The 25,252-nt window shown below is 52.3% G+C and overlaps 3 protein-coding genes and 1 pseudogene across 3 annotated transcripts in view; 1 reads left to right on the top strand and 3 right to left on the bottom strand.

The window, feature by feature from the left end:
- The window catches only part of LOC139673813 (zinc finger protein 850-like), a 408,695-nt gene that overhangs the window by 98,522 nt on the left and 284,921 nt on the right, over nucleotides 1-25,252 (bottom strand). The gene's annotated exons all lie outside the window — the stretch shown is intronic.
- LOC139673822 (zinc finger protein 135-like) overlaps nucleotides 1-25,252 on the top strand; it is a 302,962-nt pseudogene that overhangs the window by 65,791 nt on the left and 211,919 nt on the right.
- LOC139674155 (olfactory receptor 14J1-like) lies at nucleotides 6,597-7,574 on the bottom strand. Its single transcript, XM_071560303.1, has one exon. The coding sequence runs from the start codon at nucleotides 7,572-7,574 to the stop codon at nucleotides 6,597-6,599; it is 978 nt and encodes a 325-aa protein (XP_071416404.1).
- Nucleotides 16,035-16,958, bottom strand: LOC139673887 (olfactory receptor 14J1-like). Its single transcript, XM_071559821.1, has one exon. It carries the CDS (start codon nucleotides 16,956-16,958, stop codon nucleotides 16,035-16,037), a length of 924 nt encoding a protein of 307 aa, XP_071415922.1.

Below are 25,252 nucleotides of genomic sequence, written 5' to 3'. Positions count from 1 at the left end.
GGGCCATGCCAGGGAGAGGGAAACCCCAGTGTTGAGCTGAAGTGTGTGAGTGTGCAGGGTGGGGGCTCTGCAGGGCTGAGGTGCCTCCAGCCCCGGGCAGTGGCAGCAGGAGCCCAGGGAGACACTGCACCTGCTGCCAGGAACTGTCTGTGTGTGTGCAAGGGAAGGACTCGTGTCTCTGAACAGCCCTGGGAGTGTGAGCAGGGCATGAGCCCAGCTCAGGTGTGGGCACCTGTCAGAGCCCTGACATTTCTGGGTGTGACTGCAGGAACAACCTCCCTGTCCCAGGGACATTTATCTCACCATCCTTGAGCATGCCCATTGCAAATGTCCATGTCTCCTCCATCCCTCTCCTCTGCCTTTATGTCCCTTTCTTCCCACACCAGGAAACAGCCTGGGGGAATCTCCCCTGTGCAGTCAGAGAGGCTCCGTGAGCAGGAGTGACAGTGTTCTCCAGAAGGTGCATTTGTCCCCTTTGACATGGCCCAGAGCTCAGGACTGTGAAAACATTCCCAGGCACACACAGCTTGGAGGGATCTTGGAAGGCAAATTGGGAGAGGAAGAACAGAAGAGGCAAAATTAGGGATATGAAACCATCCCAAAGAAGTTCAGTAGGTCCTCTGAGCAATGTTTCTGCATTCAAAACACTGGTAGGAAATGTACTCTGATAAATAGCTGCACAAATATTTTCACATAAACAGTGAGTGAATCAGATTAATAGAACAAGTGTGTGGTGTTGTCAGTAAAAAGAAAATGATGAAAAAACCTTGAAATTAAAAATAAACAGCACATCATAATGAGAGGCAAGGAAGTCTTCAACAATTACCAGGATTTCTTGTCTGCAGAGGTTTCAACTACCTCCTAAAACCCACACTCCTGGCTTCAGGCCATGACTTCCCAGAGCAGTCACAGAGTTGGCCACTGCCCCAGAGATGCCCCAGGGCAGCTCAAGGACCCAAGTGTGAAAAGTCCCCCAGAGTGTCTGTGAGCCCTTCTGGAACAGGAGCTGCTGGGCAGGAAGGACCAGCTGGGGAGGGGCAGGGAATCCCCCCCTGCAGCACTGCTGGCCAGGCTGAGGAGGGTCCTCTCCAGCACAGCAGAACATCCTGTCCCCTTGGGGGCTGGGCTGTCAGGTGTGTTCCCAGAACTGACTGGCCCAGCTGGGCAGGCAGATGCTCAGGGGTCATGAAGGGTGTCACAAAGCTGAGCTCATCCAGCTGAAGGATTTGGGGAGGTCAGAAGGAATTGGGACAAAAGGGATGGGATATTTGGGGGAAGGGAGGGGAGCTTGGCCAACAGAGAGGAAAGATTTTGGTGAGGTAAAACCAAGTTTAGATAGTGCTGAGGGTGTTGAAACACTGACTGTGCAAACACTCCTGATGGACCTTTACCTGTAACTTGTGTACCATTGCAACTTCTGTGAGGATAACTTGATACTCCTCATTTCACCCCCAGCAATCTTCTCTCAGGAACCAAAGGGACCCTGGGACACTGTGGAAAGACTTGGAACCAAGGGGCCATTCTGACACTTGGGAACCTCATGGAATCAAAGGTCCATTGTGTCCCTGCAGGACCTGAAGGAAACAGAAGCCCTTTGTGACCCTGTGGAGCCTCATGGAATCCAGGGATCATTGTAACACTCCAGGGCCTCATGGACTGCATGGAACCCTGGGACACTGCAAAAATTCATGGAATCAAGGGTCCATTATGACACTGCAGGGTCTCATGAATTAAAAGGAATCCTGGAATATTTTGGAATCTGATGGAATCATCGTGCAATTGTAACACTACAGAAACTTATGGAACCAAGGGGCAATTTTGACCTTTCAGGGACTCATGGAAACAAGGGGCCATTGGGACACTGCAGGGCCTGAAGGAAGCAAAGGTATCCTGGGACACTGCAGAGCTCACAGAACCAAAGGGTTCATTGTGACAGGTCGGGCCTCATGGAACAAAAGGGGTCTTGAGACAGTTTTTAACTTCATAGAATCAAGGGGTCATTGTCACACTGTGGAACCTCAGGGAACCAGGATGCCACCTGGACACTGCAGGGCCGCACAGAACTAAAGCAATCCTGGGACAGCACCGAACACTGTGGAAATATTTTGGGTCTGGCTGAGCTGGAGCTCATTTACCCACAGCAGCCCTCCCAGTGCTGTGCTTTGTGTTGGGAGCTGGAAAGGTGCTGAGAACACACCAATGTTTTGGCTACTGCTGAGCAGGGCTGGCACAGCCCCAGCACTGTAACGTTCCTTCCCCAACTGAGAGCAAGGTCCTGGGAAGGGACAGAGCCAGGCCAGCTGAGCCAGACTGACCAGAGGGATATTCCAGACCATGGGATGTCAGCTCGGATATAAAAGCTGAGGAAAGGAGAAGGAAGGGGTGACATTCATTGTTTACAATATTTGCCCGCTGAGCAGCTGCTCCATGTGCTGAAGCCTGGCTTGCTGGGACATGGCCAACCATCACTGATGATGGGGAGTAGAAAACAAAGCTGGTTATTTTTTTCTTTTTTTTTTTTGTGTGCAAATTTTGGCTTTTGATTTAGTAAAGTGCCTCATCCCAATCCATGAGTCATTTTCCACCTTATTCTCTCTCCCCTGTCCATCTGGGAAGGGCAGTGATAGAGCGACTTGATGGGCAGCCTGTAATTCTCCCCATTCTCACTTTGCTCTTCTTAAAGATGGGCTTGGCATCTGCCTTTTCCAAGGACCCCAGAACCTCTCAGATTGCTCTGGCCCTTTTGAGAGTACAGCCCAGAATCCCAGGCAAGGCTGATGCAGCAGTTCAGGAGCACTTGCAATGAACTGTCCAAGACCACTGAGATGGATCTCACTGGGCCAGTGGAGTTTGTTCCTGGAGTCACTCACTGAAATGTCGAGGTCCAGCAAGGCATCCACCTCTGAACTGGGATTGTGGGATTCTCATGCACCCAGGGGTGATCAGAGAGTCTTTCCCTTTTACACCCATGGGGAGATCATTGCAGGAGTCACAGTCTCCCCCTGGGCTCTCACTGCCACTGCTGGGGACTGGAAGCACCTCAGCCCTGTGGGGTGTCACCTGCTCTGCCCCTCTCTGAGATGCCCCATGGCCTGAGGGATGGGCACAGGGGGAGCTCTGTGCTCAGAAGCACATCCTAGTGCTGCATCCTGGGGGTTTTCCAGGGGATGTGGGGCCCAGAGTGAAGTGACTTCGAGACACTGTGTGTCCCACAGCCCTTCCCAGCACCTCCAGGATTAGCTGATGGTCTTTGTGTTCTCTTGGGTTCATCTCCCCCACATACACACTGTGCATGCTGAAGTCTCCTCTGTACAATTGCAGCATGGCCTTGTGAGCTGCTCATTTGGTGTCCTCATGGAGGGACAAACAACCTGTCTGTGTTGGGTGAGAGGCCAGTGCTGGGAATGGTGTTTGCAGGGAGTGATCTGTGACAATTGCCCTGGGGCCCCTTGCCCAGGGTGTCCAGGAAACAAAGACAAAGCCCAGACCCTGCTCTGCTGGTCCTTCAGGTGTGTCCCTGGAGGCCTGGCTGTGGAAGGGACACTGCTGTGCCCTCTCCTGCTCTCACACACTTTGGCTCTTCACTGTGCTTGTCTGCAACAGGGCAGTTTCCTGGGGCTTGACAGCCTAGGAGAAGACACCAGTTCCTTACAACCCCAGGACTTGTCACCTCCTCACCCACTCCATAGAGCTGTGGAGGTGTCCTACTGCTCTCCTGCACTCCCCATTCCACACCCCACATCACTCTGCTCCAGGAGCATCCTGTGAGGAACCAGAGATGGGTGGCAGGGCTTGGCTGTCCTGCTTGGCAAAGTCCATCAGGCACTTTCACAGCCACGTTCCACAGTCCCTTTTCCACCTGTAACCAGTAACTCTGAGCTGCTGCTTCCCCAGCCCCAGGGAGGGTCTTTTTGTCTGCTCATTCCCTCCGGGGTGTCTTTTCAGTCATGACCTCAGTGGGACTTGCTGACACTCTCAGGAACTTGAAGGTTTGATGATGAATTTTGCTTTTTTAGAGGGTTTTTTTCAGTTTTCAAATTTTCAGTTCGGGAATTCAATGCCAGAGTGCTCATTAACATTCAAAACATCCTAACAAGACAAGCCTCTGGGAATAATTTAATATCAAGTCTTCAATTCTTCTGTGGTTAATTAGACAGATTCCAGAAGTGTATTCAAAGTGAGTGTATTACATTAACAAAATGCATGAAGAAAGACTTCTTTTTGTCCTGTTTACCTTTTTCCTCTTTATACACTGGTAGCAACAATCCCTAATTGATATTGTTCCCAAGCACCAGGGATGGTCTCCTTGTCTGCTTGTTCCCTCCATGGTCTCTCCTCAGTGACGGCATCTTCAAGAAGACAAGCCCCTGGGAATAATTTGCTTTTAAATTTTCAAATCTTTTGTGGTCAGTTACAGAGATCTCAGAAATGCATTCAAAGTCAATATCTTATATTAAAATAAAGAGAAAAGATGCATTTTTGTGGCCTGTTTATTTTTTCCTGTTTATACATTAATGTCAGCAATCCCCAAATTACTTTGATCATGAGTACCAATTAATGCAGTCTAAATAAGTATGAAAATCAAGACCCTTTATGTCTTACAATTAATCAAACATTATCCCTAATCCCTGCCCCACCATTTCCCTCATCACACCCCTGGGACTCAAAGCAGCCTTGTGCAATCTGAGCTTCCTCCACTAAAAGCTGGACCTGCAGGTTTCAGCTCCTTGGCACCAACTCCCACCTGCTGTACTTGGAGAAAGAGCTGCAGGAGACACAGAGGGATGTTCATTTACTTCAGAAAAAAAAAAAAAAGAAAAACCAAAACAAAGGAAGGCACAAACAAACCAAACCCCACAACTCCTTCCTTCGCTGTATATTAAGCCCATGTTGCTTCCACTGAAGTTCACTTTCCACAATAGGTAGTCTTAGACCAAAGGCAAAAATGTTCTGTGTCAGGTACAGTTCACAAGATATTCCCAAACACTTCCTGTCCCGATTCTGTCCATATTTGCTCTTCACACACAGGTCACACACTGCAGTCAGAATTTCCCTTGATCCAGAGAGGGAGGAAAAGAGAGAAGGAGCATGAAATTCTGCCTTCTGCTGAGTTAAATCTGCATCAATCCCAATATTCTGGGGTTACAAGAACTTTATCAGACACTCTCTGCAGCATCTGTTCAGTGGGGGAAAATCTGTCTGGATGGCCAAGCCCAGGGACTGGTGGGGAATGGAATTACATCCAGGATTTTTGCCAGGGATCAGTATTGGGCTCAGTTCAGTTAAACATCTTTATCAATGATCTGGATGAGGAGATCAAGTGCACCTTCAGTCAGTTTGCAGATGACAACAGGCTGGGTGGGATTGCTGATCTGCTGGAGGGCAGGAAGGCTCTGCAGAGGGGTCTGGGCAAGCTGGATCGATGGGCCCTGGTCAGTTGGATGAGGTTCAACAAGGCCAAGTGGTGGGTCCTGCCCTGGGGTCACAACTATCCCAAATCCTTGGTCATGCCCTGTAACTGTTCCCCACATCCTGTCCTGCGTCCTTAATCCCTCCATTTCATGGAACCTTTTGGAATAAAGGAGCTTTATACTCTGGGTATGGAGGGAGATCCAAGTCTCACTGGAGTAGGAACTCATCAGGTTTGTGCTTTTAGGGGATGAGGAACTGGTGACACGTAGAGGCACAGAAAGTTTCCCTTCATTGCCCACAGTACAAATTAAACAGGATACAATTTCTAAACTCCACAGCTCTTTGTGCAGCTTTCCTCAGCCACAGCAACCAGGATAAACCCCTTCCTTGCTGTGCTGGTCCCACAGCCCAGGGTGCTCCTGGCCTCCCTTGCTGCCAGGGCACACGGCTGCCTCCTGCCCAGCTCCTGCCCACCCACAGCTGCCTTACAGGGCTGCTCCCAGCCAGGCAGCTCCCAGCCTGTGCCATGGCCAGGGCAGTGCCCTGCAGGGGCACACACTGCCATGTGTCCCTCTGCCATTGCAGGAGGTTCCTGCCAAGACGGGCTCTCCTCCTCCCTGAAGCTTTCCCTGAGCACAGAGGCCTGAGAGACCTTTCCAGTAAAGACTCAGGCAGACAAGCCATTGAGTCCCTCAGTCCCACAGCAGTGTTGGCTGGAATTAAATCCCCCTCCCCATCCCACAGCAGCCCTGCATTTCCCTGCTTCAGCCTTGGTCTCCAGCACAGCCACTGAGGCTCTTTTGGCTCTTGACTTTTCCTGCACCCACCAACTCCAGGGGAGCTTTGCCTTCCCCACAGTACCACGTCCACAACACAGGCCATGCCCAGGAATTCCTTGTCTGTGCCTGGCCTTGCTGTCATACCCTGGCAGAGATTCCACAGTCCCTTTGCATCCCACTGCCCCACAGCTGTTCCCACAGCCCCCTGTGCACCTCCAGCCCAGGGCAGGAACATCCATGGTGAGGAATGGCCCATCTGTTGGCATGCCCAGGGCAGTCCTTGACCTTGACCACAAGACTGGACTAACAAACTGGGATAAAATGAATAGTGATATTTTTTTAAAATAACAGCAAATTTAGAAGGAGAAAAAAAGGAAAACTGTATAAGAGGAGAGACTTGGTCTCTCATGAAATGCACTGCGTGTCACTGACAGAGCAAAGCAGGCAGTCTCTTCCTGCTGAAAAGCATCCAGTCATCATTTTCCTCACAGCATCCATCAGCTCCTGGTTCCTCAGGCTGTAGATGAGGGGGTTCAGTGATGGAGGAATCACCGAGTACAGAACTGACAATGCCAGATCCAGAGATGCGGAGGAGATCGTGGGAGGCTTAAGGTAGGCAAAAAATGATGTGCTGATAAAGAGGGAGACCACGGACAGGTGAGGGAGGCACGTGGAAAAGGCTTTGTGCCGTCCCTGCTCAGAGGGGATCCTCAGCACAGCCCTGAAGATCTGCACATAGGAGAAAACTATGAAAATGAAACATCCCATAAATAAAAAAACACTAGCCACAAGAAGCCGAAGTTCCCTGAGGTAGGAGTGTGAGCAGGAGAGCTTGAGGATCTGTGGGATTTCACAGAAGAACTGGCCCAGGATATTGCCCTTGCACAGGGGCAGGGAAAATGTATTGGCTGTGTGCAGCAGAGCATTGAGAAAGCCACTGGCCCAGGCAGCTGCTGCCATGTGGGCACAAGCTCTGCTGCCCAGGAGGGTCCCGTAGTGCAGGGGTTTGCAGATGGCAACGTAGCGGTCGTAGCACATGATGGTGAGGAGGGAAAACTCTGTTGACATGAAGGAGACAAAGAAAAAGAGCTGTGCAGCACATCCCATGTAGGAGATGGCTGTGGTGTGCCAGAGGGAGTTGTGCATGGCTTTGGGGACAGTGGTGCAGATGCAGCCCAGGTCTGTGAGGGACAGGTTGAGCAGGAAGAAGTGCATGGGGGTGTGCAGGTGGTGGTCGCAGGCTACGGTGCTGATGATGAGGCCGTTGCCCAGGAGGGCAGCCAGGGAGATGCCCAGGAAGAGCCACAAGTGCAGGAGCTGCAGCTGCCGCGTGTCTGCCAATGGCAGGAGGAGGAACTGGCTGATGGAGCTGCTGTTGGACATTTGCTGTTTCTTAGCAGTGATTCTGTTTAGAAAAGGAAAATATGGGGAGTATTAAAGGGCAGAGCTCTCTGACAAAGCCAATCTGTTTTTAACTAAAATGAGTGTGTCAAATGTTACAAAATGTGCTGCCAAGGAGTCAGTGTTCCTCTGCTGAAGTGGGACATGGAAATTTTTATTACAGCTCTGACATTCAAAAGGGACATGAGATTGAACCCACCTTGAATGCAAAAGTTCTATCTCTGCACTCATGACTTAGAAGAGACAATGGATGAAGGTTCTTTTCCACTGGAGGAGTCCTCATTTTCATGGCCCAGCACACAGTGCCCAGCAGAGATGCAGGGAAGGGCCCCCAGAGTGACCTGAATGCCCCCTCCCCCAGGGGTGCCTTGGGGGCACTTTCCCCCCCACTCCCTGCCCAGGGCTCTGCTGCCTGGAGCTGTCCCTGCCAGCAGCTGCTTCCCTGTGCCCAGGGCTGGGCCCTGGCAGTACTCCCAGAGCCCATCCCAGCCCTGGGTGCTCAGCTCTGCCCTACAGAGTCCTCCCAGCACAGGGCACTGCCCAGGGGCAGCTCTGCCTCTGCAGGCTCTGATGACAATTTCAGAAATCGCTGAGGAGGTTAGAAAAGGGACACCGTTGCTGCCTGTAAGACACCATGTGCTGATTTGTTATACTGCCTGATTTATTCACCTCTGAATGTGGGAGAACTAGAATTGCAGTGTCTCCCCTTAAATGAGAAATTAATTTCTACTTTTCAATGGCCATGAAATAAACAAAAGCACAAGGCTGAAAGAGCAGCATGATTCCCTCTGAGACTGCCTCTGCCTTCCTGAGCTTGTTGAAAGTCTCCTCTGAAATCTCCTGTTGTGCTTTGAAGCTGCAAGCAGCCCTGATTCAGGGAGCAGCACAATGACATAGGGACTCAACCCTCCAAGTAGTTGCTCCTTCCCCACAGCCCTTCTCCCCAGCCCTGTGAGCAGCTCCCCAGGCTGGCTGAGAGCTGACCCTGGCAGGCAGCAGAGTCCCTGCCCCAGCACAGCACCCTGGGCTGCAGGACCCTGCTCTGCCCCACAGCCCTGGGCACCCCTGGCTGCACCCCCTGGCTCCACAGCTATTCCAAAGTACCCCCCAACAGCCCCCTCCTCACACGTCCCATCAGCTGGGGCTGGGCCAGCTTTAGGAGATGCCTCCAGGAGCTGCCCCTGCATTGCCCTGCACCCACAGACTCACCGTGTCCAGCACTGCAAAGATTTCTCCTCCAAGAACTCTCAGTCATCCTCCCAATGCTGGTGCCCCTTTAAGCTCTGTCTGTGCCCTGCTGGTGTCCCTGAGCTGCCCTGGCAGTGCCCTGAGCCCTGCTGGGCTGTGCACAGGAGCTGCTCCTGGGCAGAGCTGTCTCTCTGCAGCGCTGCCCGCTTGCCAGGAGCTCCCTGTGTGCCAGGAGCCCGGCCCAGCTCAGCAGCACAGCAACAGCCCAGGGCAATTAATGGCCCTCTGGGGTGTTTGTGTTGTTTACATTAAACTCAGTCCATCAGAGTAACTTCAATCAACTTCTCAAGAAGTCAAAGTGAGAGTGAAACTCTGAAGTTTCTTGTAGTGCTAATGGGTCCATTTAAGAGACAAGACTGAGAAAGTCTCCCCAGATTCCAGTTAGAGCAGGAAACTGCAGGCAGTGGTGACAATTATGAAGAAGCAAGGAAAGGTGTCTCTCATGCTTAGGAAACCTCTATATGTTTCCTTATTCCAAAGGGGCAAGCCTTGACACCCAGCCCCTGGAAAGGCATCTCCAGTCCCTTACTCATTCTCTCGTCTTATCCTGGGGCACTGGGATGTGGGATGTGCAATGCCAAGGGCAGGAGGATGGGGTGGCACCTCCCAGGCTGCTGAGCAGGGACAAGGAGGCAATGAGGCCCCAGGGCTGCAAGGCTCACTTGTGTGACTTTCAAAGGACTTAGTTCTGGTTCAGGTTTTACTTGTTGGTGGCCAGAGACCATGCAGATGAGATTAACCTTCCTGGGGCTCATCAGCTTGTGACAGGGCTGATGGCAGGAAAGTGATTTGCTTAAGACACTTTGGAGCTGCCAGGAGAACACGAGACCTGCAGCAACAGTGTGAGCAGGAGCTGACAGTGAATAGAGCCCAAGGAGAACAGGCCTGTCCAGCTCGGAGTCACCCAGAGATAATATTCTACATCTGAGTGTGAACTGAAAAAAAAGAGCCCTGCAACCCCAGGGAATACAGCAGGTTGAGGGAAAGGAGGCATGTGATTCATTTTACTTTCAATAAACATTCATAGTCTGGATCCAGTGCAGCCCTCAAACCCATCTCCCAGCACTGGAACAAGGCAGGGCCCCTCTGAGCACCCTGCATGGCCACACAAGAGCTTGTGTGGCAGGGGCTCAGTGGCAGGGGGTCAGTGGCAGGGACCACCATCAGCTGGCTCTGCCTCCCAGCCTGACCAGCACAGCCCAGCAGATCCCCCCCATGGCCCTGGGCACCGCAGCCCCTGTGCCCTGCAGAGCAGCATCCCCAGCTCAGGGGCTGTGGGGAGCACGGGGAGGGGCTGCAGGAATGGCTGGTCAGGCCAGCACAGACGTGTTTCCCTGGGGAAAGGCTCTGTGGGGAGATGGGATGTGCCAGAAGAAGAGCAGGACAGGCTGTGTGTGCAGAGGAGCCATGGAAAGAGGCTCTCCAGTCCCTGGAGCTGTAGGTGATGCCCGCAGAGCCCCACGATTGATTCTCTCCTGCTGTCCTGGGGAGTGGGGCTGGCCCTGGGGCTGGAGGAGATGCCTGAGATGATGATCTCCTGAACATTCCAGACACAGAGTCACTGTCCCTGACCTCCATTGCCTCCATTTCTTGCTGCAGGGCCAGACATGATAGTGCTGCTCTGTGGGGCTGGGGCTGGGGCAGGTGGATTGGTGGGACCAGGGATAAACTGGACTGGGCCATGCCAGGGAGAGGGAAACTCCAGTGCTGAGCTGAAGTGTGTGAGTGTACAGGGTGGGGGCTCTGCAGGGCCGAGGTGCCTCCAGCCCCGGGCAGTGGCTGCAGGAGCCCAGGGAGACACTGCACCTGCTGCTAGGAACTGTCTGTGTGTGTGCAAGGGAAGGATTCGTGTCTCTGAACAGCCCTGGGGGTGTGAGCAGAGCATGAGCCCAGCTCAGGTGTGGGCACCTGTCAGAGCCCTGACATTTCTGGCTGTGACTGCAGGAACAACCTCCGTGTCCCAGGGACATTTATCTCACCAGCCTTGAGCATGCCCATTGCAAATGTCCATGTCTCCTCCATCCCTCTCCTCTGCCTTTATGTCCCTTTCTTCCCACACCAGGAAACAGCCTGGGGGAATCTCCCCTGTGCAGTCAGAGAGGCTCTGTGAGCAGGAGTGACAGTGTTCTCCAGAAGGTGCATTTGTCCCCCTTGACATGGCCCAGAGCTCAGGACTGTGAAAACATTCCCAGGCACACACAGCTTGGAAAGATCATGGAACGCAAATTGGGAGAGGAAGAACAGAAGAGGCAAAATTAGGGATATGAAACCATCCCAAAGAAGTTCAGTAGCTCCTCTGAGCAATGTTTCTGCATTCAAAACACTGGTAGGAAATGTACTCTGATAAATAGCTGCACAAATATTTTCACATAAACAGTGAGTGAATCAGATTAATAGAACAAGTGTGTGGTGTTGTCAGTAAAAAGAAAATGATGAAAAAACCTTGAAATTAAAAATAAACAGCACATCATAATGATGGGCAAGAAAGTCTTCAACAATTACCAGGATTTCTTGTCTGCAGAGGTTTCAACTACCTCCTAAAACCCACACTCCTGGCTTCAGGCCATGACTTCCCAGAGCAGTCACAGAGTTGGCCACTGCCCCAGAGATGCCCCAGGGCAGCTCAAGGACTCAAGTGTGAAAAGTCCCCCAGAGTGTCTGTGAGCCCTTCTGGAGCAGGAGCTGCTGGGCAGGAAGGACCAGCTGGGGAGGGGCAGGGAATCCCCCCCTGCAGCAGTGCTGGCCAGGCTGAGGAGGGTCCTCTCCAGCACAGCAGAACATCCTGTCCCCTTGGGGGCTGGGCTGTCAGGTGTGTTCCCAGAACTGACTGGCCAAGCTGGGCAGGCAGATGCTCAGGGGTCGTGAAGGGTGTCACAAAGCTGAGCCCATCCAGCTGAAGGATTTGGGGAGGTCAGGAGGAACTGGGACAAAAGGGATGGGATATTTGGGGGAGGGAAGGTGGGCTTGGCCAACAGAGAGGAAAGATTTTGGTGAGGTAAAACCAAGTTCAGGTAATGCTGAGGGTGTTGAGACACTGACTGTGCAAACACTCCTGATGGACCTTTACCTATAATTTGTGTACCATTGCAACTTCTGTGAGGATTACTTGATACTCCTATTTTCACCCCCAGCAATCTTCTCTCAGGAACCAAAGGAACCCTGGGACACTGTGGAAAGCTTTGGAACCAAGGGACCATTCTGACACTTGGGAACCTCATGGAATCAAAGTTTCATTGTGACCCTGCAGGACCTCAAGGAAACAGAAGCCCATTGTGACCCTGTGGAGTCTCATGGAATCCAGGGATCATTGTGACACTACAGGGCCTCATGGACTGCAAGGAACCCTGGGGCACTGCAGAAATTCTCCCCATTCTCATTTTGCTCTTCTTAAAGATGGGCTTGGCATCTGCCTTTTCCAAGGACCCCAGAACCTCTCAGATTGCTCTGGCCCTTTTGAGAGCACAGCCCAGAATCCCAGGCAAGGGTGATGCAGCAGTTCAGGAGCACTTGCAATGAACTGTCCAAGACCACTGAGATGGATCTCACTGGGCCAGTGGAGTTTGCTCCTGGAGTCACTCCCAGAAATGTCGAGATCCAGCAAGGCATCCACCTCTGAACTGGGATTGTGGGATTCTCATGCACCCAGGGGTGATCAGAGAGTCTTTCCCTTTTACACCCATGGGGAGATCATTGCAGGAGTCACAGTCTCTCCCTGGGCTCTCACTGCCACTGCCGGTGACTGGAGGCACCTCAGCCCTGTGGGGTGTCACCTGCTCTGCCCCTCTCTGAGATGCCCCACGGCCTGAGGGATGGACACAGGGGGAGCTCTGTGCTCAGAAGCACATCCCAGTGCTGCATCCTGGGGGTTTTCCAGGGGATGTGGGGCCCAGAGTGAAGTGACTTCGAGACACTGTGTGTCCCACAGCCCTTCCCAGCACCTCCAGGATTAGCTGATGGTCTTTGTGTTCTCTTGGGTTCATCTCCCCCACACACACACTGTGAATGCTGAAGTCTCCTCTCTACAATTGCAGCATGGCCTTGTGAGCTGCTCATTTGGTGTTCCCATGGAGGGACAAACAACCTGTCAGTGGTGGGTGAGAGGCCAGTGTTGGAATGGTGTTTGCAGGGGGTGATCTGTGACAATTGCCCTGGGGCCCCTTGCCCAGGGTGTCCAGGAAACAAAGACAAAGCCCAGACCCTGCTCTGCTGCTCCTTCAGGTGTGTCCCTGGAGGCCTGGCTGTGGAAGGGACACTGCTGTGCCCTCTCCTGCTCTCACACACTTTGGCTCTTCACTGTGCTTTTCTGCAACAGGGCAGTTTCCTGGGGCTTGACAGCCTATGAGAAGACACCAGTTCCTTACAGCCCCAGGGCTTGTCACCTCCTCACCCACTCCATAGAGCTGTGGAGGTGTCCTACTGCTCTCCTGCACTCCCCATTCCACACCCCACATCACTCTGCTCCAGGAGCATCCTGTGAGGAACCAGAGATGGGTGGCAGGGCTTGGCTGTCCTGCTTGGCAAAGTCCATCAGGCACTTTCACAGCCACATTCCACAGTCTCTTTTCCACCTGTAACCACTGACTCTGAGCTGCTGCTTCCCCAGCCCCAGGGAGGGTCTTTTTGTCTACTCATTCCATCCGGGGTCTCTTTTCAGTCATGGCCTCAGAGGGACTTGCTGACACTCTCAGGAACTTGAAGGTTTGATGATGAATTTTGCTTTTTTAGAGGTTTTTTCAGTTTTCAAATCTTCAGTTCAGGAATTCAGTGCCAGAGTGCTCATTAACATTCAAAACATCCTAACAAGACAAGCCTTGGGGAATAATTTAATATTAAGTCTTCAATTCTTTTATGCTTCATTAGACAGATCCCAGAAGTGTATTCAAAGTGACTGTACTATAGTGACAAAAAATGAAGAAATATAACTTTTTGTCCCATTTCCTTTTTCCTGTTTATACACTGAGAGCAGCAAACCCTAATTGATATTGTTCCCAAGCACCAGGGATGGTCTCCTTGTCTGCTCATTCCCTTCATGGTCTCTTTTCACTGATGGCATTTTAACAAAACCAACCCCTGGGAATAATTTACTTTTACATTTTCAAATCTTCTGAGGTCAATTACAGAGATCTCAGAAATGCATTCAAAGTGAATATCTTATAGTTAAAAAAAGAAAAACCTACAAGCAAAAATATGTCTTTTCTGTGGCCTGTTTATTTTTGCCTGTTTATACATTATTATCAGCAATTCCCTATTGATATTGACCCAGAGCATCTCCTAATTCAGTGTGAAGAGATATGAAAATCAAGACCCTTTTTGTCTGACAATCCATCAGACTTTATCCCTAATCCCCACCCCACCATTTCCCTCATCACATCCCTGGCACTCAAAGCACCCTTGTGCAATCTGAGCTTCCTCCACTAAAGGCTGGACCTGCAGGTTTCAGGTCCTTGGCACCAACTCCCACCTGCTGTACTTGGAGAAAGAGCTGCAGGAGACACACAGGGCTGTTCATGTATTGTCAGCAAACAAAACCAAAGGAAGGCACAGCTCAAAAATAGAAGAAATTCCTCTGCTGTATTTTAAGTTCACATCACTGACATCCACTTTCCACAGCACGCAATTTTAGACCAATGGAAAACACGTTATGTGTCAAGCACAGATCTAAAGGTCCCTCCAAGCGCTCCCTACCCCAATTCTGTCCATTTTGCTCTTTGCACAAAGTGAGTCACACACTGAAGTCAGAAGTTCCCATGATCCAGAGCGGGAGGAAAAGAGAGAAAGTGAATGAATTACTTGGTTGTGCAGAGCTAAATCTCCACTAATCCAAATATTTTGGGGTTAAAGAACTTTATTGGGCATGTTCTGCAGCATTTGTTCAGATGACAACAGGTTAGGTGGGATTGTTGATCAGCTGGAGGGCAGGAAGTCTCTGCAGAGGGGTCTGGGCAGGCTGGATTGATGGGCCCAGGCCAACTGGATGAGGTTCAACAAGGCCAAGTGCTGGGTCCTGCCCTGAGGTCACAACCACCCCAAATCCCTGGCCATGCCCTGCACCTGATCCCCACAGTCTGTCCTGTGTCCTTCATCCCTCCATTTTCAAGAACTTTGAGGGACAAGGGAGCTTCATTCTCTGGGTGTGGAGCAAGATCTAAGTGCCACTGGAGTGGGAACCACAACTCATCAGGTTTGTGCTCTTTGGGAGGACCAGAAAGTGCTGAGATTTAGACCCACAGAAAGTTCCTTTTCATGGCCAAAACACAAAAATTAAAGAGGATACAATTTCTAAACTCCACAGCTCGTTGTGCATCTTTCCTCAGCCACAGCAACCAGGATAAGCCCCGTCCTTGCTGTGCTGGTCCCACAGCCCAGGGTGCTCCTGGCCTCCCTTGCTGCCAGGGCACACGGCTGCCTCCTGCCCAGCTCCTGCCCACCCACAGCTGCCTTACAGGGCTGCTCCCAGCCAGGCAGCTCCCAGCCTGTGCCATGGCCAGGGCAGTGCCCTGCAGGGGCACACACTGCCATGTGTCCCTCTGCCATTGCAGGAGGTTCCTGCCAAGACGGGCTCTCCTCCTCCCTGAAGCTTTCCCTGAGCACAGAGGCCTGAGAGACCTTTCCAGTGAAGACTCAGGCAGAGAAGCCATGGAGTCCCTCAGCCCCACAGCAGTGTCTGCTGGAATTAAATCCCCCTCCCCATCCCACAGCAGCCCTGCATTTCCCTCCTTCAGCCTTGGTCTCCAGCACAGCCACTGAGGCTCTTTTGGCTCTTGACTTTTCCTGCAGTCACCAACTCCAGGGGAGCTTTGCCTTCCCCACAGTCCCACGTGCACAACACAGGCCATGCCCAGGAATTCCTTGTCTGTGCCTGGCCTTGCTTTAACCCCCTGGCAGAGATTCCATGGCCCCTTTGTGCCCCACTGCCCCACAGCTGGTCCCACAGCCCCCTGTGCAGCCCCAGTCCAGGGCAGAAGCATTTAGGGTGAAGAATGGCCCATCTGATGGGATGCCCAGGGCAGTCCTTGGCCTTGGCCACAAAAGACTGGGTGGCTAATTAACTGGGATAAATTTAATAGTTACTTTTTTTTTCATAAGATCAAAGTTAGAAAGGGAAAAGTGAAAATTATATAAGAGGAGAGACTTGGTCTCTCATGAAATGCACTGCGTGTCACTGACAGAGCAAAGCAGGCAGTCTCTTCCTGCTTAAAAGCATCCAGTCATCATTTTCCTCACACCATCCTTCAGCTCCTGGTTCCTCAGGCTGTAGATGAGGGGGTTCAGTGCTGGAGGCAGCACCGCGTACAGAACTGCCATCACCAGGTCCAGGGATGGGGAGGACATGGAGGGAGGCTTCAGGCAAGCAAATGAGGCAGTGCTGAGAAACAGGGAGACCACAGCCAGGTGAGGGAGGCACGTGGAAAAGGCTTTGTGCCGTCCCTGCTCAGAGGGGATCCTCAGCACAGCCCTGAAGATCTGCACATAGGAGAAAACTATGAAAATGAAACATCCCATAAATAAAAAAAAACTAGCCACAAAAATCCCAAATTTCCTGAGGTAGGAGTGTGAGCAGGAGAGCTTGAGGATCTGGGGCACTTCACAGAAGAACTGTCTCAGGGCATTGCCATGGCATAGGGGCAGGGAAAATGTACTGGCTGTGTGCAGCAGAGAGTAGAGAAAGCCACTGGCCCAGGCAGCTGCTGCCATGTGGGCACAAGCTCTGCTGCCCAGGAGGGTCCCGTAGTGCAGGGGTTTGCAGATGGCAACGTAGCGGTCGTAGCACATGATGGTGAGGAGGAAAAACTCTGCTGACATGAACAAGACAAAGAAAAAGACCTGTGCAGCACATCCCATGTAGGAGATGGTTGTGGTGTCCCAGAGGGAGTTGTGCATGGCTTTGGGGACAGTGGTGCAGCTGGACCCCAGGTCTGTGAGGGACAGGTTGAGCAGGAAGAAGTGCATGGGGGTGTGCAGGTGGTGGTCGCAGGCTACGGCGCTGATGATGAGGCCGTTGCCCAGGAGGGCAGCCAGGGAGATGCCCAGGAAGAGCCACAAGTGCAGGAGCTGCAGCTGCCGCGTGTCTGCCAATGGCAGGAGGAGGAACTGGCTGATGGAGCTGCTGTTGGACATTTGCTGCTTTGGGGGACTGTTGTCTGTTGAGGAGGAAAAGGCAGAACTAAGTTAGCTGTGACTATTGTAGCAAAAAAAATTGTCTCACAGCAACTTGACAGTAAGGGTCTCTCTTTTTAAGACCTCTCTGCATCCTGCTCACCTGAGCTCTGGGTTTTGTTGGCTGATGAGGCCATTAAAACAGGGACACTGTAATGGACTCCTGAGGAGTCCTTTTTCCCTTGCAGAGAGAGGGAACTCAGAATGCAGGGTGAGCTCAAATTAATGTACTCGTGATACATCAAAGAGCTTCCAGCCCTACTGGTTGCAATTTGCCCAGCTGAGGAATTCAGCTGAGGGTATTCTTTGTATTTGTTCACCCAGTTGTACCTGCCACAGTTACCAGTGGTTGTGGGTGTCTGAAATGCCTGAAATTTTTATTGCACGGCAGGTCAAGTCTTGTGGGTCAAGAGACATGACCCACATCCCTGCCCTGCCCTTCCCTGCCCTGCCATGAGAGGGTCACTCCTTCCACCCACACCTTCTCCCTGCAGGGCCATGGGGAGCTCATTGGCCATGCTGAGCTGTCCCTGTCAGGCAGCAGAATCCCTGTCCCAGCACACAGAGCCCTGGGCTGCAGGACCCTGTCCTTCAGGACAGCCCTGGGCACCCCTGACTGCTCCCCCACCCTCACACCCAACAGCCATTTCTGCCAGAAGGGAACCTTCTTGCCCTGTGCCTCTGATGCTCCACACCAGGAAATCCAGGAGAGCCATCCTGACAGGTCCTGTCAGTGCTGGCATTTGGCAGGTGTAAGAGACACTTCCAGGAACTCACCTGCACTGCTCTGCAGCCAGAGACTTACCCTGGCAAAGGGCTGTGAAGATTCCTCTCCTGATGAGCTCTCACTTGTCCTCCCACTCCAGGACACTTTAAACCTCCTTCTCACTTCTCTTGTCTGCCCTTGGTGCCTGCAGGTCCTGCCCTGCTCTGCGATATGGTCACCTCCTCTCTACTGAAGAACTGTGGGAGTCCTTCTGAAAGATCCTGGATGCTGTGGGATGTGCCAGCTTTAGGAGATCCCTGCAGGAAGGGAAGATTAACTTTCCTATAGCCAGAGAATTCTTCTTTCAAATACTGTGGAGGTTTCTCCTTTAATGAGAGCTCAGTCCCCTCCCAGCCCAGGCTGCCTCTCTTCTCTGTCCCTTCTCTGCTGTGCCCTCGGTGTGTGCAGGCAGTGCCCTGAGCCCTGCTGGGCTGTGCACAGGAGCTGCTCCTGGGCAGAGCTGTCTCTCTGCAGCGCTGCCCGCTTGCCAGGAGCTCCCTGTGTGCCAGGAGCCCGGCCCAGCTCAGCAGCACAGCAACAGCCCAGGGCATTTAATGGCCCTCTGGGGGGTTTGGTGCTGAGTCCCTGAACATCAGACCCTGAGGAAAGTTCAAGAAACCTCTTGAGAAGCCAAAGTGAGATTCAAACTGTAAAGTTTCTTGCAGTGCTAATGGGTCCCTCTGAGGAACACGACTGTGAAAACATCCCCAAAGGTTTTTTGAGCAGAAATTTGGAGGCAGTGATGACAGGTTTGAGACTCACAGATTTATCAAGGCTGGAAGAGACCTTCAAAGTCTTCTAGTCCAACTGTCATCCAAGCACCACTAGAATCATCCCTAAATTGTATTCCAAGATGTCACCTCCATACACCACTTGAGCCCTTCAAGATACCACCACCTCCCTGGGCTAATTGTTTCATTGCATAAACACCCTCTCAGTGAAAAACGTATTTTTAATATCTGATCTGATCCTTGACATACTCAAGTCAAGTCTGTTTCCTCTCTTTCCGTCCCTATAGGCTTGGCAGAAGAGAGGGAGACCCCTGCTCACTAAGACCTCCTTTTGGGTCTTTGAAGAGAGCAATGAGGTCCTCCCTGAGCCTCCTCTTCTCCAGACTCAAGAACACCAGTTCCTCATCCAACATGTTTTCCAGACTCTTTTCCAGCTCCATTCCCTTCTCTGGACATGCTCCAGCCCCTCAATGTCCTTTCTGTAGTGAGCGGCTCAGAACTGAGCACAGGACTTGAGGTGGGGCCTCAGCAGTGCCCAGCACAGAGGGAAAATCCCTGTCCTGGTCCTGCTGGTCACATTCCTTACACTGACCAGATGCCTTTGGCCTTCTTGCCCACCTGGGCACACTCTGACTCATATCCAGCCACTCTCCACCAGCACCCCCAAGTCCTTTCCTGATGAGCAGCTCTCAAGCAACTCTGCCTCCAGCCTGGAGTATTCCATGGGGTTGTTGGGACCCAAGGTCAGGATCTGACACTTGGTCTTAGTGATCCAGCTTGTCCAGATGCCTCTGCAGAACTTTTCTGCCCTCCAGCAGACCCACAATCACACCCACCTTGGTGTTGTCCACAAATTTACTGAGGGTGCAAACAGTTCCCTCATTCCAGCCATGAGCAGCCAGTTTCTGCAGGAGATGCTGTGGGAGGTGGTGCCAAAGTCTTGACTGAATTCCAGAGAGACACATCCACAGCCTTTCCCTCATCTCGTGAGTGGGTCATTTTGTCATAGAGGGGGATCAGGTTTGTCAACCAGGACCTGCCTTTTCCAAACCGACACTGACTGGGCCTGATCCCCTGGTTGTCCTGTTTGTGCTGTGTGATGGCACTCAGGATGATCTCCTCAATGGACTTCCCTGCAGACTAAGGAGAAAGCTGAGCTCTGCCTTGCTCCCTGCGTCAGTTCTGCTCCTGCTGACCCAGCCCTGGCCCTGTTCAGCCTGGGGTGGCTGCGCCGCTGCTGCCCGTGAGCGACAGCTCCGCGGAGCCTGAGAGCTCTGCAGAGAGCGAGGAGCAGCCCTGCTGCACAAGGGAGAGCAGCACAGACTGAGCATCACATCTGCACTGCAAGAGCTGCATTCCACACCTCTGCCTACAGGAACAGAAACAACATCGCTTATCCCCACACAGTAAGTTGGCAGAAAAATAGTTGGTTTTGATGATAAACTCTCTTCTTTTGTTGTTCTAAAAAGTATTCTTAGTGTTTTTCTAACTGTTCTTATTTCCCTCTCTTTTTGAATTTTTTAGCAATTTCTTGATAATAAAAAATCAGTCTTTTGAATTAACAGAGGACTTATTTTGAGTTTTAATTTTGTTGGGGAAAATATTTTGAACCTAACTTCCTTCTGTGATATTTAAGCAGATTGTAACACCATCCCGCCTCTCCCAGACTCCACACTCCCTTTTCCTTTTCCCTGGCACCCACTGGACTTCCCTTTTCTGGGCACAGAGACCCCCTGCACCCCCAAACCACCTCTCCTCACCTCTGGTCCTGCCTTTCCTTCACCTTAGAACCCTCCTGATCCCAATTTCCAGGCACAGCAATGCTCCTGCACCCCCTTTCCTGGCCATCCCACCTTTTCCAGCCCCAGACCCCTCCTTTCCTTGACTCTGGGACCCCCAGTCCTGCACTTCCCAGACCACAGACAGTCCCTTTTTTGGAACACTGGAGGACATCTTGAACCCCTTTTTCTGGCCATTCTGGGTCTTCCTACCCCATGATCCCCCTTTCCCAACATTGGGGATCCCTTTCCTGGGCCCACCATCCCCCTGGCCCCCTATCCCACTTATCCAAGCCCCTACATCCCCCTTTGCTTGGCCCTGAAACCCCCTGAAAAACCCCCTTACTTAGAAATGTGTTCCCCCTGTACCCCCAAGATTCAGCCCAAAACACCAAGATTCAGCCCCAGAAAACCCTGCCAGGAGTTCCCCCTTTTTGGTCTCTCCACTTTGGGGCTCTGGAGGTCCCCCTTTCTCGGGTCCCCGATTCGGGGTCCCAGGGGGGTCTCCCCTCTCCGGGCTGCCAATGAAGGGCCTGACCCAGGCACAGCAACCCCCCCAAGGGGGGTCCCCGCATCCCCCCGCCCACCAAGGGGCTCTGCCGGGAACCGACACCGACACCCCCAAAAACACCGCACAGGGACCCCCAATAGCCCCCAGGGTGCATTGGTGGCTCACCTTTGGGGTCCCTCAAGTCCCAACCATCCCCCCGAACACAACCCAACCCCCCCGGGCCCCCCCGGGCTATTCGGGGCTCGGCTCGGGGGTCCCGCAGCACTTTGTCGGGGCCCTTTGCCGTCCCTGTGTGCAGCTCCGGCCCCGCCCCGCGGCAGCCCCAGCGCGGGCTCCAAGGAGCGGCACATCCTGGTGCCCTTGAGGGCTTTGGCCGGGCCCATCCTGGCTCTCGTGTTCCATGGCACAGCCCGCATGGCCCTTGGGGGGGCAGCGGGGGCACTGTGCAGTTTGGGGGGCCCAGCCCCTCTTTCTACTCTCCCCCTTTTCCCCCCTGTTTTCCCGCTCACCTGAGAGTTCCTGGCGCGCAATCGGAGCGGTGGAAAGAAAGAAGAAGAGGAGGAGCGTGGGTGTCCCCTCCCCTTGTCCCGGGGGTGTTCCTGGGTTGACAGCGTCCACTCCGTTGGAAGGCGGTCCCGGCAGGGCGGCTGGAGCAGGTTTGGGAGCGGGTGTGGGCGCCGGTATGAGAGAGAACAGGTCTACCCAGCCGCTGCCGCTACGAGGTCTGCTCGTGGACGCCCAGGCGAGGGAGGGAGACCCGCAGCTGAAAGAGAAGGTCCAGCGGAGACGCCAGGCCTACCTGCTGAGTTTAAAGACCAGGTCTACCTGCCATGGGAAGAGAACAGGTCTACCCTCTGTACTAAGGAAGTGATCAGGTCAACCCGCCAGACTAAAAAGGCTTCCCACCGGACTGGGAAAGTGAACAAGTCAACCCGCCGGACTAGGAAAGAGACAAGATCTACCTGCCGGACTGAGAGAACAGGTCTACCCGCTGGGCTGAGGAATACCCGCCGGACTGGGAGAGACAACAGGTCTACCCACCAAACGTAAAGAGAACAGGTCTACCAGCCGCTTTATAATATGGGTACCCGTCGGGTTTAGAGAGAACAGGTCTACCCGCCTGGCTGAGAGAACAGATATCTCCCCCGCTGGAATGTTCAAGGAAACAGTGCCCTGTTTGCACATGTATTGGTCTGACTTCAACACCTAATTAACATCCTGATGATGAGGCAACCACTGGACTCAAATGACTCAGTCAATCCCTTTATACTCTAAAGGTCAAGTCCCCTTTCACAGAGGCAGGTTCTACCAAGGTAATCCCTCCTGGGGGGTGGGCGGTGTAGAGATTCCTCCCTTGGGTGGGGACCCCAGCTAATGTCACTCCTGGAGGCTGAGAGCAGAGATCTTCCCAGCAGCCTTGGGCTGTCTGAGCTACATCGATTGCTAATTAATAATTATTTCCTTTTTGGTAACTTTAGTAAAATTTCTTCAAGAATTGCTTGACCACAGTACACTGTCCTGTCATAGTTACTGAAGTTTTAACATTTCTATTGTGTAGTAAATATTTTTGATTAATATCTTTTATCTCATCATTTGTAAAAATAAGTAATTCTTTTGTTATCAACTTTGTCTAAGCATTACACTCCACCTGCCCCACGGTGCCCCCTCCCCCCAGCAGTCCCAGCACCCCACAACAGGTTGGGAACACAGGGAGCCACCCCTGAGTCCCCTTTTCCAAGCCCCCTCTGCCCAAAGACCCCCATGGGACTGTCCATCTTGCCAGTCCACCCCTCCTTTTCCACCCTTCTGCCTATTCCCCCCCTTTGCCATCATCCCCTCAATCCCAGGCCCCCCCCCAAGATCAGTTTGGGGGTCACAGCTCACACTTTCCCTCTTCTCCCATCCCTTACACATACCCCCAATGCCCTGTCACCTCCTGGTCAGTTTTGGGAGTCCCACCCTCTCCTTTTCACTGATCTTCTCACCTCTCCAACTTCTTTCCGATCATGAGTGGCAATGCTGTGAGGAGTCAGCTGTGCCTCAGCATCTCCAGGGGGCCATGGCTGGGAAGGGGCTGCCAGGTCGCATCTGTCACCTCCCTGACAGGCAGCAGCAGCCTTGGGCACCCAGAGGCAGCTGAGCCACCTGTGCACACACCCTGAGAGCTGCCCCAGCTGAGAGTCCCTCTCAGGGGCCCTGAGGAGCTCTGGGCTCTGGCAACACAAACCTGCTGGAGTTTTGGAAGACAAAGAGGCCAGTCCTGCCGTGGGGGCACAATGACCCAGAGATGAGGGCAGGGACCTGAACAGCTCTGGAGTGACCCCGAGGAGAAGGGCCTGGGCTGTGTGACGGATGTCCTGTGGCACAGGGGCTCGGGATCAAAGTTAATAAGGACAACTGGACATGGGGCTGCCTTGGGGGAGTGTGGCCACCCAGACAACAAGTTGTCACCTCCCTGGACTCAGCTCTGGTGTTACCACATCTGGACTGGTCTGTCTGTCTGTACGGCTCCCCATTGTGTAGGAATGAGGAAGAACTGGAGAGGGTCCAAAGCAGATCTGCCAAGATGGAGTTTTTCTTGGTAGTGGAATAAGAAGGAAACCCACAAAGTCAAACTTGGAAGGTCCAGAGTGGACAGGATGAAAAAGAAATGTAATTCAAAGTGTAGTCTTGAGGTGCAAGAGGTCACTCAGAAGGTGTCAGTATCATCTCATGGCTTTGTGTTCCAGGGAACAGCCAGGGATTGTGCAGAGACATCAGTGAGGGCACAGAAATGCTGCTGGGAGGGCTGGTGGCAAAGCAGGATGGGTGTGTGCAGCCTGCAAGGCCAGAGGAGCAGCAGGGACAGGGCAGGACAGGCTGCAGGACAGATGGCCAAGGGCTCTGGCAGGGCTGGAAGGAACAAAGGCACCCAGACCTTTGTCCCCTGGGCTCTGGCAGCTGCCTCTGCCACTGAGGCCACCAGAAGGAACTTTCCTTTGAGGTTCTGGACTTTGTTTCTCCCTCAGCCCTCCCTGAGGAGGCTGGGAGGGGTTGCACAGGTTTTGACATTTTTTGTTCCTCCCCCTCCCATCCCACTGCCCCAAAAACAGCCCTGAGCCACCTGTGAGGGACAGGACCTGCTGTCCCAGGGCCTGGGGCTCAGGCCTTGGCCTTTGTACTTCCTCCAACCAGCCCAGGGTTTTCTCAGCATTGCAGGTGCCTGCACAGAGCCTTTGTCTCCCTGCAATCAGGGCCTCCAAGGATCTGCTCTAAGGAGTCCCTGGGGAGGCTTTGTCAGTGCCTGCCCTCACTGGGGCCCATTGATGCTTCAAGGGACTTGGAGTTTTCCTTCTGACTTCTTGAGCCACTTTTTCAATCTTCTCTCACTTCCTGACAATCATGGACTCATCTCCAAATACACAGTGGGGCTCATTAAAACACAGAAGAAAAAATTATTTCTCTTCCTTTATTTGTCTTCAAATCTTGAAGACCTGTAGTAATTGGAGTTTGGTAGTTTAAGTAAGAAGGAAAATTTCAAAGTGAACCTCAAAAAGCCCATATATTTTTGAAGGAAAGGGGTTGATTTACACAGAGACTTGGGATGGAAGAGGGTCAGAAAGCAAAGGGTTTGCATACAAAAGGGGGAAAAGGGATTAATAGCACTTAATCATTGACCAGTGTAACAGTTATCAAGGAATTACACAGAATTTGCTGCAATCTCAACAGTGACTCAATTATAGATTCACAATAACAACATTCACATCACAGTCAATTCACACACACAAACACAGGCAGAGATGTGTGAACACAACAATATCTGTGTGTGTAAAGGTGCCCACCCAAAATTCTCCTTGTTGTCAGTGAAACACTCCCAGGGACCTGGGATGTGGACCTGGGGACATTGGTGGACTTGGCAGTGCTGGGTTATGGTTGGACTGGGTGACCTTTGAGGGCTTTTCCAACCTCAGTGATTCTATGATGCAATGACTCATCACCTCTATGATTCTGATAAATCCTCACCTGCAATCAACACACATCCTGAAAATTCACATTCTGACATGGCAGAAATTGTATTGACATTTCATTGAAAGTATTGAATCATTTCAATTGATAGAAAGAGGTTACTGAAAAATCAAGATATTGAAGGATACTGTTTGGGTTTCAGGCTGAGCTGCACTGACTGACCATCAGTACCCAGTGCTGCTGGAGGCTCAGGTGTATTTGAGGTCCTTGCCTGGCACTGGCAGCTGTCACAGAGGACCTGCAGGACATCAAGAGCTTTTATGGATCTGCAGATGGATCTTGGGCAGAGGGTCCCAGGGAACCTACATAAGAGCATCAGGTATTTGTGTCCCTGAAACACAAGGAGGAGAACTAAAAAGAATATTAAGAGCTTAACATTTGTTTCCCTCTGGATGGTTTTTGGATACATTTCTGCCTAGAAAAGTTCCCAGTGTCCCAGTTGAACCTTTCCTGCCCAGCACTGC

The sequence above is a fragment of the Pithys albifrons genome, chromosome 7, assembly GCF_047495875.1.
Source record: "Pithys albifrons albifrons isolate INPA30051 chromosome 7, PitAlb_v1, whole genome shotgun sequence".
In the NCBI taxonomy this organism is placed as follows: Eukaryota; Metazoa; Chordata; class Aves; order Passeriformes; family Thamnophilidae; genus Pithys; species Pithys albifrons.
Note: the sequence above shows the minus strand (reverse complement) of the source record. Positions and strands in the feature narration are given on the sequence as shown.

Bases quoted from the DNA above. Each gene is read 5' to 3' on its own strand.
- LOC139674155 (XM_071560303.1), bottom strand. From the start codon at position 7,574: ATGTCCAACAGCAGCTCCATCAGCCAGTTCCTCCTCCTGCCATTGGCA.
- LOC139673887 (XM_071559821.1), bottom strand. From the start codon at position 16,958: ATGTCCAACAGCAGCTCCATCAGCCAGTTCCTCCTCCTGCCATTGGCA.